The sequence below is a fragment of the Haliotis rubra genome, unplaced genomic scaffold (genome assembly GCF_003918875.1).
Source record: "Haliotis rubra isolate DU_JTF1 unplaced genomic scaffold, ASM391887v1 Scf171, whole genome shotgun sequence".
Lineage (NCBI taxonomy): Eukaryota > Metazoa > Mollusca > Gastropoda > Lepetellida > Haliotidae > Haliotis > Haliotis rubra.
The window spans coordinates 1,263,094-1,275,432 of record NW_025765681.1 but is presented as its reverse complement, the minus strand read 5'-3'; the positions used below and the strand labels follow the sequence as shown (position 1 = coordinate 1,275,432).

At 35.4% G+C, this 12,339-nt stretch overlaps 1 protein-coding gene across 1 annotated transcript in view; it reads left to right on the top strand.

Annotated features, from left to right (window-relative positions):
• Window positions 1-12,339, top strand: part of LOC124272636 (protein slit-like) — a 179,828-nt gene that overhangs the window by 124,292 nt on the left and 43,197 nt on the right. The window contains 5 exon segments of the mRNA XM_046707833.1: window positions 2,533-2,677; window positions 5,481-5,552; window positions 6,312-6,383; window positions 6,830-6,901; window positions 12,171-12,242. Coding sequence (XP_046563789.1) covers window positions 2,533-2,677; window positions 5,481-5,552; window positions 6,312-6,383; window positions 6,830-6,901; window positions 12,171-12,242 — 433 coding nt within the window.

Here is a 12,339-nt window from a genome sequence, read left to right as displayed (position 1 = left end):
TGTGTGTGTGTGTGTGTGTGTGTGTCTGTGTCTGATCATGTGTGTTCTTGGTCATGTCTGTGTCTCAGATCGTGTGTGTGTGTGTTGTCATGTGTCTGAGTGTCTGATCATGTGTGTTCCTGGTCATGCCTCTGTGTCTCAGATCATGCATGTGTGTGTTTATAATAATAATAATAATAATACTTTATTGCCCAAGAAGGGAATTTGTCTTGCGTTATGGACGCTGGAATTACAATAAATACATATATCCATTACACACACATTACAACACGAACAACATCAGTCACACGATCTGAGGAGCTCTCACAGATCACACTGAGCAATCAACAGTGGTCAAAATGATTTTAAGTACGTTATAACATGACCAAATGTTGTTGTTTTCAAAGATTAAACGAATGTAAAGGGGAAGGATAAAAACTGGACATTAAGAAAATAAATAAATAAACAACAATGTATAACACTTTAAGACTAGCACTGGATACAGAACAGATACATAACACAGTAGAATGCTAAGAATAAATAAAATTACTTCTGTTTGTTTAAAATAACAATACTGTATGGGATATGTATATTTGTGTGTCTGATCATGCATGTCTGTGTGTCTTATCGTGTGTGAATATGTGTGGCCATGCAGGTTGAGTAGCATAGAGGATTATTGAAACCCATGTAAAAAAAACACATGAAAAGGCTTCCATAAATACCCTATTGAGAGCCAGCATGGGAATTCTTCTTGTTAAAATGGGATGAAAAATTGAATAATTAACTAACCAACCTAATTTATTTAGGAATCAATTCAAATGATGTTACAAGTAAACAGAATCATTCCTGATTCAGAATCTGATAACACATATAGCGTTTTCCTCACACCATTTGATATTGATAAGGCTAATATAGGTATGACCAGTTTCTACTGATTAGGGTTAATGTGTCTTACTTTCTCACTAAGGACAGACTAGCAATAATCTCAAAGGAAATTACTGTTTCCAAAGAAATTACCAGTTACATTTTTACATGTACACAATTTGTTCAAATAACAGAGTGCAATCTTTAGATTTGTCTCTTAATTATTATCAAACAAAGAAATATTGGCTAAATTCCTTTTTAACAATATAATCATTTTTTAAAAGTGTTATCAACTTCTTTTTGTGCTGTAAAAGACTATCATTGGCCTGTCTAGACATTCCAATTAAAGAAGACAAAAATTGAAATAATGAGTTTTTCTCTGTGCAGCCTTGGATCAAGGCTATATCCGAAGTTGATACACTTGAAATAATGAACTATAATGAGTTGCTGCAGAACTGTTAATGAGATCTGCTCTAGACGAAGACTAGGTAACTGTAATTTACCTCTTGACACGTGTATGTCAAAATACACTAAATATTTACCAATCAGTCTAGATTTGTTTCCAAAACAACACGATGTAAAAACAACTAATTTCTCCAGTAGTCAAACATCAATTATACTTCTTGCAACAAAAAAACAAGCACCCAAAACAGAAGCTCATTAACTAGTATAAGAGATCTCTCTGAAACAAGATGGCAGCCATTAAAGTAATTCGTTCCAGCAAGGTCTGAACCAAGGGATATTCAGTTACTGTGTGTGTTTTGAAACAAAGTACACAAGCAGTTTGTCATCTACTCAAAGGTTAAGAGGGACCAGTTTAAGAGGGTCTATAACATGACTGCAATGGAACCCATGTGTTGGGGATGATCATCACATGTCTGGTCATGTGGTCCAGATGATATTGTCATATTTTCCAGACAACTACTTTTAGGTTTCATCATATTTTCCAGCAAACAGCTATAAGTTATTTGAGAAGACACTTCAGCTTTTATTGTTATCCCATTATATTTTCCAGACAACTTCTTTTAGGTTTCATCATATTTTCCAGCAAACAACTATATTATTTGAGAAGACACTTCAACTTTTATTGTTGCAGCAAATACATTCAAATGAAACCTTAGACAGAGTGTGAAATAACTTGATAAATGTTTTGCAGATATATATTTCGTTTTTTATGTATATGACAGCTGAACTGTGGCTAAAATTTCACAATCTGGCATCTGTTTGACAATCATATAGTTTTACATGTTTAAGTGGAAGATTCAGAACGTTATGAAATAAGCTGTTTTATGGTTGGTGGATTGTAAATATATATTATATTTGGAAATGATAGGAATTTATCAAGAGATTCAGCTAAATATTATTGAACATATAGCATTCAAATATTAAGCTTTGCAATTTGCCTCATATCAGTGTTTATTTTCGTTGGAAATTTATCGCAACATTTTTGTACATAATAAAGATAATTTGTGATTATGTAACTTATAATGGTGATTTGAGGAGTGACCCAGATAGCATTCGGATGTTGGCCCAACATTGGCAATGTAGGCAAAACCATTGCCAACGTTGGGCCAGCGTCTGAATGCTATCTCGGGACTTGGTCAGCCAAGCTAGAACTGACTGTTTGGTGTACCGATATGAAGAATGTTGGCTATGATTTCAAATTGAACATACTGGTGTTTCTTTCAGCGGGTGTGGACAACCCCCACCCTCACGCTTGTGTGGCAGAGAACCTGTGTCCCCGGGAGTGCACCTGTACTGAGGGGATCATCGACTGTCGGGACAAGGGCCTGACCCAGATTCCGGACAATATCCCAGAAACGGCAACTGAACTGTGAGTCTTCAGTAAATGGCAATTAGATGGCCACAATGGCTTCTGAACATCTGTATTGAAAATGCCATATAATGTTAAAATTTATGTGTAAAGGTACTGTTTTTAATGCAGAAAGTTTCATGGTTCAAAAAAATTTCCAGCCTCGAGATTCAGTAAGCACCAGGTGCAACACAATTAGCTCTGGGTCTTCTTATATAAGGAGCGTGAAGAACCTTTTTGTCAATTTGTAAGTTTTTGTATGTCATGAGTGACTGTAGCTTATGAAATATTTAACATATGGTCCCTAGTTATATACCTTCTGGATTCGGAAGCTGGTAAAAGAATAGTAGCACTTATAATGGTGCTTAGTAGAGGAAATATGGTAATTCTGTGTTTACCGTGTGCTTCTGGGAGGGATTATCAGGTACCCTTAATATATTGAGATAAAAACATAATGTCTTTTGAAATGGATTCCATTAATCTGACTTTTGTGACTGTTTAGTCGTATTCCTCCATTTCATAGTCTTCATGTATCATTGGGATGGTGGGTAGCATAGTGGTTAAAGCGTCTACTTGTGACGCCGGAGACCTGGGTTCAATTTCCAACATGGGTACAATGTTTGAAACCCATTTCTGGTGTCCCCTGCTGTGATATTGCTGAAATATTGCTAAAAGAGGCGTAAAACTAGACTCACTCACTCTTTTATCAGTGTCTCAAGAAAGGTAACAGATTAGCGATTTAAACATTAAAAGACATGCATAAAGCATGTATTTATAAAACACAATCATAATTTGCATCTGAAATTTGTTATCAGCTACTGTGCCACATCAGATGCAACAATTCAATTAAATTGGTTCATATTCCTTGGCCAGGTTAGCTTTTCAGAGTCGTTGATTGTCGGAATCTGTTGGGAACACATTTGAGCACATTCCGTATTGATCCCAATGACATCGATTGTCATGAAAGAAATGCTATTTTCCACCAAACATATTGCACCCAGCAGATGTTTGATAGTGGGTGTTTTGTGAACGATTTCGGTAAATCAATTGTCATTTGAGTAAGGTTTGGGAACTGCTGTGTTACTAGAAGAAAAACAAATTTGAATCAAATTGAGCATGTTAAGTGGGCCATTGATCGCCAAGTCGGTAAAACCACAAATTGAAGGAGAGTGTTTGAAGCCCAGTGCTCAAAGCGCCACAAAGTTGGTGATGTCGACTCGACTGTATTTGAAAGGGAAATTACTCCGTCATCCAATTATTGTCTCTCAATTTGTTCTCTACGCTGTGCTTGGAATTATATTTGTGCTTTTTGTGGTGTAAACTTTCACATAACCTCAACAGTCGGTGTGTAAATTTTCTTATTGGGATTTGATACATTTGACACAGCGACCTTATTTGGGCGGATTCAATGTTCTTGTCTTGGAGTGATGGCTTGCAGGTGTTCAGAAGGTGTTTTAGAAGGTTGTGAATTGGAAATTCTGGAATTCTGAGTTGGGCTTAGTTTATTGATATTTAAGTCAAAAGCTTTCAGAAAATACGATACGAAGTACAATAAACCACTTTCACATGTGTAATTAAATAAGATTATTTCTTCAAAACATGACGTTTAAGAATTATAATTTTTCAAATGTAGTCAGGAGTAGGCAAGTGGTTTAAGGATTAACATATCACGATCATGGTCTATGTTTGATTCTCAACACTGGTACAATGCATATATCCCATTTAATAATGATTCAAGAATATTGCCTAAAACTGCATAAAATCATATTCACTTACTCAATGTTCAAACAACCTAGACATGCTGAGAAAGTGTAATAATTTCCTTGGATACAATGGATCTGTTGCTAATGACTAGAACTGCAAAAGTCGGTGGAAAATGGTTTTTTAATTTAAGTCATAATTTTTTGATTATATAGATAATAAAAACAAGGTGTCTGTAAAAGACTGGGTCACATTCCACTTATCTAGACTTGATTATTATAGTGATTGTAATACTATGAATAGTGCCATCCGCCTATTGCCATTGAGAACAGCCTTGAGGACCGCCTCCGTGGTGTAGTGGTTAGAGCGTCCGCCCGGAGTGCGGAAGGTCGCGGGTTTGATCCCCGACCGCATCATACCAAAAGACGTTAAAATATGGTACTTGTTGGTCCCTGCCTGGCGCTCGGCATTAATGGGTACAACAAGGACTGGTCGCTTCGGGAGTCAGTATAATGTGTCTGAGTGGGGTATTCCTGCTTCACTGCGGCATGGTATCTCAGTGGGCTAGCACTTAAAACCACCTTCAGTCTGGGCTAGTACAAGCAGCCGCACATACACTTACACATGCATGCACGTCGTCATATGAGCGAAATATTCTCAAGCACGATGTTAAACCCAATTCCACCACCACCACAGTACAGCCTTGAGGCTGATGGGAAACAAAACAGCTATCCATTTTTTAAAGATCCATATGCATGACATATTTGATCATAAACACAATGTCAGGAATCAAACGTGAGTCGGTGGAACCAGAGCAACTCAATATTCTGAACACCAATCGGTACTGGTAAGGTCTTCAGCGTCAATGTGCCATATCTGATCTGAACAGTTAGGTCATCTCTGCCACCAGCTGTAGAACATGTCGGTTCCAATTTGGTATTGGCACCAAATGTCTTGGAGCCTGACAGTGTGATAAAGTAGAAGACCTTGTGTTGATGTCGTATCTCGTATCCCCTGTCATTCCAGGTGCTGCATTGTCGGTCAGGGGTTCCAAGAGCACTGGCTAACCCTACCCTCAGATGTGTAATTGCTGTAATGTTAATACGTTTTCCATTTTTTGCAGGCGTATTGAAGAAAACCATATAACGCAGATTCCCTCGAGAGTATTTTCAGAACTTAACAAACTTCAGAGGATGTGAGTATTGGCTTATAGCATGTCTTCATGTTAAATTCCTCATCTCTAAAGGACCAAATATAACTGTGATATAGCTTATTGAGGCATTAAACGACAATAAAACAAAACTATTTGGACAAGAAATATAATATTTGTGATACCTGGAACTTAGTCATCGAAGCAATTATTTCGCTTACAATCTGGAAAATATACAGATCTAATATATTGCCAATCAAACATGTGAGTATTGGCTTAAAGCATGTCTTCTTGTTAAATTCCGGATCTCTAAAGGACCAAAGTGCCATATAGCTGAATATTGCTGAGTGCATCATTAAACAACAAATGAAAATACAAATATAATGCTTGTGATTCCCGTAACTTGGACATCCAAGCAATCATTTCACATACAACCCTGAAAATATAAAGGTCTAATATATGGCCAATGAAACATGATAGTTGAAACAAGAAATAATTACATCAATAGGTCGTTTCTTTATTTTACCAGCAGAGCAAGATATGTATTCCCATTTTACAAACACCTGCTGTCATCATGGATTTCGGCAATCCATTCATGTCATCTCACCACTATTTGGTCATTGGAATGGCAGATGATTGAAACTGATTTTCTCTGTTATTGACAATTTATGCTGTGTCTGGCTGATGATCCATAAACCTGGTTGAATATGAGCTTTACAACGGTATTAAATCTTTATGATGATGTATGTTTGAGTATTGTCATAGGTCGTCATGAATTTATCTTGGTTGTGTTTTGTGTTTCAGCGATATGAGCAATAACCAGATCTCCTATATCGCCCCTGATGCCTTCTCGGGACTCCAGTCTCTTAGAACACTGTAAATACCATAGCACATTTTTCATAATATATTTTAACAGACACCAGAAATAGCCTAGTGGTTAAAGATGCAGCAATCTTTTGTGCAAAATTGTGTCCCTTAGTTGGGCCAGGATCTACTAGTGAGTTTGTCCTAGGTGGTCTAAGGTGTAACAATGTATTATGCAAAGTTGTGTCCCTTAGTTGTGCCAGGATCTGTTAGTGAGTTTGTCCCAAATGGTCAAAGTTTGGGTTAGGGACCTTCAGTAAATTTGGTTTTAACTTCTTTTTAAGTGATGTACCGTCAGTGTAAATTCAATCTGATTATGTTAATATGAAGTAATAGTCTATAATTAGTAATATAAGAGATGACATGTTAACAGATACTTCACCACAGGAATGACAGTTTTGTTACTTCCATTTGTATGTCAAATTATATATCAATATCTACGTCAATCTGCTTTTCAGCGTACTTTACGGAAACAAGATATCGGATTTACCTCCTGGTGTGTTCAATGGATTAATCAATCTACAACTCCTGTAAGTAACAGATTTCACAAACTAAATGTTTTTGTCTCGTAACTGACAGCTTCATGGGAACCAGTTGAGAGAAATTCTAATAGAACTGAAAATGTACAGTTTTGTTGCATGATAACAAACCCATCTCCTGGGTTGATGAAAACGTTTTTGTGACATTTAATACTGGCCTACAATGTGTTTTGCAAAAATAATGTCTTCATTTCCAACGTTTTTCCGTTACACTCCTATATGAAAATAAACAGACCAAATACAAAGAAATATGAATTATTTTCTTTGAAATGCATCTTAGATCAAATATATTAAATTAATATATATCACCAACTCAATATACAGATTAGAGATTTCATACATCAGATTTTGGGAAAATATATGTAAATGTATTTAAGAAAATGTTTTCAGATACAGGGTTCACAGTGTTTGTAACTTCAAGGTATCAGAAAAAAAGATTTATGTGATGATATGGAAGCTATTTATGATGTACATCAAAGTAGTGAAATATATTTGTTTAAAAACAGATATCGTCTCAAAAGCAAAAAGATATTTATTTTCTGTGCATCACAAATGGAATGGTGACATTGCTTTACCAAATGAAAATTTTATCTTTTAAACCTTTGAAAAATTGATGCCAACAAATTGGAATAAGTTGTAATAAATAGCAGCTCATTTTTCACCATTGCACATGAAAGAAAGTATATTCGCCACTGGGAAAGGGGTTTTCCTCGATAATGTTTTCCTGTCAAAGTGTGTTAATTTCAAAGCGAAATAAACCCCAGGTCTACACATGTGAACTGTCAGTTTCGCGGCTTATTTCAGGCGTTACATGTGCATCTGCGCATCTGCTGGGCTTCTATGCACACTTCGACAGCCTGCTTAGCCTTTAACATCATCTCGTGCTCCTCCCGAAGTTAACGCTGTTTAACCATGGGGCTGGACTGAAAAACACAGAGTGCATTTTTTGGCTTGTGTTGTAAATAATGGATGTGTTGCCAGTCTGGCTGATGTTACTTGGCTGATTGTTACCGTAGTCAGGCACAAAATGGTGTATATGGAGATAAGGGGTTCGATTAGTGTTGTGATTGTTATCAGCTTTCTAACATTTTAATTTGATTCATTGATTTATTCAGTTGTTTGATTCAGCTCTTAGTTGATTCAGTTGTTACATGATTCAAATGTTTGAGTTAGTTGGTAGATGATAGTTGATTCAGTTGTTAATTGTTCAGTTGTTTTATTCAAATGTTTGAGTTAGTTGGTAGATGGTAGTTGATTGGCAGTTGTCAAATGTTTGAATGGTAGAAGACCAGTTGGTTCGATTCCCATGGGCACAATGTGTTAAGCCCATTTCTGGTGTCCCCAGTTGTTCGTTGATATTGCTGGAATATTGCTAAAAGCGTCGTAAAACTAAACTCAGTCAGTCAGTCAGTGATTAAGTTGATTCAGTTTAATTGTTCAGTTGTTTTATTCAAATGTTTGAGTTAGTTGGTAGATGGTAGTTGATTCAGTTGTTAATTGTTCAGTTGTTTTATTCAAATGTTTGAGTTAGTTGGTAGATGATAGTTGATTCAGTTGTTAATTGTTGAGTTGTTTTATTCAAATGTTTGAGTTAGTTGGTAGATGGTAGTTGATTCAGTTGTTAATTGTTCAGTTGTTTTATTCAAATGTTTGAGTTAGTTGGTAGATGATAGTTGATTCAGTTGTTAATTGTTCAGTTGTTTTATTCAAATGTTTGAGTTAGTTGGTAGATGGTAGTTGATTCAGTTGTTAATTGTTCAGTTGTTTTATTCAAATGTTTGAGTTAGTTGGTAGATGGTAGTTGATTCAGTTGTTAATTGTTCAGTTGTTTTATTCAAATGTTTGAGTTAGTTGGTAGATGGTAGTTGATTCAGTTGTTAATTGTTCAGTTGTTTTATTCAAATGTTTGAGTTAGTTGGTAGATGATAGTTGATTCAGTTGTTAATTGTTCAGTTGTTTTATTCAAATGTTTGAGTTAGTTGGTAGATGATAGTTGATTCAGTATAATTGTTCAGTTGTTTTATTCAAATGTTTGAGTTAGTTGGTAGATGATAGTTGATTCAGTTGTTAATTGTTCAGTTGTTTTTTATTCAAATGTTTGAGTTAGTTGGTAGATGGTAGTTGATTCAGTTGTTAATTGTTCAGTTGTTTTATTCAAATGTTTGAGTTAGTTGGTAGATGATAGTTGATTCAGTTGATTGGCTTGTTGAGTTGTTTTTCGATTCACATGGGCATGTTTGCCCATTTCTGGTTAGTTGGTATATTGCTTGTTCAGTTGTTTTATATTGCTAGATGGTAGTTGGTTGCGTGTTTCATTCAAAAGTTAGTAAACTCAGTCAGTCAGTCAGTGATTAAGTTGATTCAAGTATAATTGTTCAGTTGTTTCATTCAAATGTTTGAGTTATTTGGTAGATGATAGTTGATTCAGTTGTTAATTGTTCAATTGTTGATAGTTGTTCAGTTGTTTTATTCAAATGTTTGAGTTAGTTGGTATTCAAATGTTTGAGTTAGTTGGTAGATGATAGTTGATTCAGTTGTTAATTGTTCAGTTGTTTTATTCAAATGTTTGAGTTAGTTGGTAGATGATAGTTGATTCAGTATAATTGTTCAGTTGTTTTATTCAAATGTTTGAGTTAGTTGGTAGATGATAGTTGATTCAGTTGTTTTATTCAAATGTTTGAGTTAGTTGGTAGATGATAGTTGATTCAGTTGTTAATTCAGTTGTTTTATTCAAATGTTTGAGTTATTTGGTTAGTTGGTAGATGATAGATTCAGTTGTAATTGTTCAGTTGTTTTATTCAAATGTTTGAGTTAGTTGGTAGATGATAGTTGATTCAGTTGTTTTATTCAAATGTTTGAGTTAGTTGGTAGATGATAGTTGATTCAGTTGTTAATTGTTCAGTTGTTTTATTCAAATGTTTGAGTTAGTTGGTAGATGGTAGTTCATTCAGTTGTTTCATGCATTTGTTCGCTGATTCAATTGTAAGATGATTCTGTTGTTAGATACAATTGTTAGTTGATTCAGTTGTTAGTTGATTCACTTAGTTGGTTCAGTTGTTAGTTGATTCACTTGTTGGTTCAGTTGTTAGTTGATTCAGTTAATAGTTGATTCAGTTGTAAGATCATTCAGGAGTCTTGTTGTTAAGCATTAAAGCAATTACATGAGACTGCATTGCAATAAATCCACCAAACCACGGAAAGAAAGAGGCATGATGTGTTTAGCAATGAAACATTTTTCTATCAATATGTCATTTCTGGAGATTCATACATTTATATAATTGCGACTTCATGACGTCCTTAGGATGGCACTTTTTTTAGAGGGTAGCAAGTTGTTCCCCTACAGGGAAATGAGTTGTTCCCCTTTAATGTAACTATGCAACCCAGACAAATGCATACAAAAGTAGGCAAGAATGGGCAATCCATAACTCAGTATGTCCATTCAGGGTATGCTGTGCTGTGATATGTTTAAAGGTAGCGTAAAACCATACAGACTCACTCACTCATTCCCAATGTGAACAATGTTGTGCGTGTGTTATTATTATACATTATGGTAAGATATGACAAACTGTAAAGAGATCACGTGATCCATTTATCATGTACGATGCCGCCAAGGAGTGTTTGTCACTGCATATACAACAAGACATCATGTTGGAGGCTTGCCGAAATGATTTAGAGATTTAGCTAAAAAGCTTTAGGAATAAAAAAATCCATTACGAACAGCCAGATGCCTGAAGCTGTTTCATACAAGAAACCAATTTGCTTAATTTTGTGATATGTTGTGATTGACAGTTATAAGATTGGAGTATAGATTATGGATATAATGTTGGAATGTTTTGTGTAAAAGCTTCATTTATGATGCATTTGCAGAGAAGCATGTCTTTGTCAAGTTAACATTAGACATGATGATGCTACGCCTGCTATTTAGTCATTATGTTCCCAAAACATTGTGATGTCATGGTATTGCCAAAGGTACAGAAAGGTTAGCAATTATTTTATTTAAGTTGGTTTACAAGCCTGATTGCAATAAGAAAAACCTGCAACAAAACCCTTTCAGTATGAAATACACAAATATGCACACAAAATGCACTCACACAGTCACATGGAGTAGTCATAGAGTGTTGTCTGCCAGAGCTATTTACATCAAAACTATTTGGACATTAACTTTTTACTTCCCTCACAAGTAAATCTGACGTACTGTATGAAATACTGTTCAAAGCAGATACTCATTCACTCACTCACTCACTCACTCACTCACTCACTCATACCACATATCGATACACAGATAACGGCTGAACTGTACACAAAACAGATCTGTTTATCACATACCCTTTGGAACCATAACAACACATATTATTATGATAACACTTATTTCTGAAAGTTTTTCAAGGTGGCAAGAAATCTGACACTTCAGAACAAATTTACATTACTGTTTCTCGGCCAGACAGAGGTGTGGGTGGATAAATTTCCTTTGATGTCTGGAACAGTATGATAAGAAGCCAGGAAGGCACGAGAGTCGGCACCAGATAAATGTTATCATTGAGATATAAAACACCAGCTACAAAGGTCAAACCGCAGAACTCTAGTTAGGTGTGATAATAGGTAATATTTCCCTAATCACCACTCATCACTTCAATATCATCTGACTCAAATTATCTCGCTTAATGGCTTATGGTGGTAATATCTCAGTCACACGAAGGTTAGCATATTCGTTTTAAAAAGTAGTTGAACTTTCTTGTGTGAAATTAATATTTGATTGATGCAATATGTCAAATCTTGTGCCTGTGAACTAAAAGAAGCTGGTTTTTGATAACACCATAAACATATATAGCTTCTATTTTGAGATAACTCCGCTTAACGTTTGTCGGGTTATCACTGGTTTAAAAGAAGTCTTTGACATATTCTGTATTTTTGACATCACAAATTTTATGCTTATATTCAGTATACAAGCCGTGTCTGAGTCTTTCTAAGCACAGATCTGTGTTTAGAAGCTCTGATTGGAATGTGTGTAATATCACTGGACTTTTATTAACTATGATATTAAATTTATGTAAATAAAATTATATTTGAAAGATAAGTGACATTACTTATAAACATGTTATTGGCCTTCTTAAGGAGAAGGGGAGGTTGGGTAGCCTAGTGGTTAAAGCATTCGCACTCATCATGCCGAAGACAAGGCTTGAAGTGTCATGGTAACACTTACAAAGATAATCATTTGTAACACAAGGCTTGAAGTGTCATGAAGGTTTGATTTGTTTTCCAGGTTGCTGAATGCCAACAAGATTACATGTGTGCGAGTGGATGCATTTAGAGATCTACGCAACCTCAACTTATTGTAAGTAATTTTCACTTTTCACAAAAAAATACAATTTAAGAAGCTCATATCTAGTGTCACTTTCCTATGCTGCTCCAGTTCCACCCATGCTGCCTTT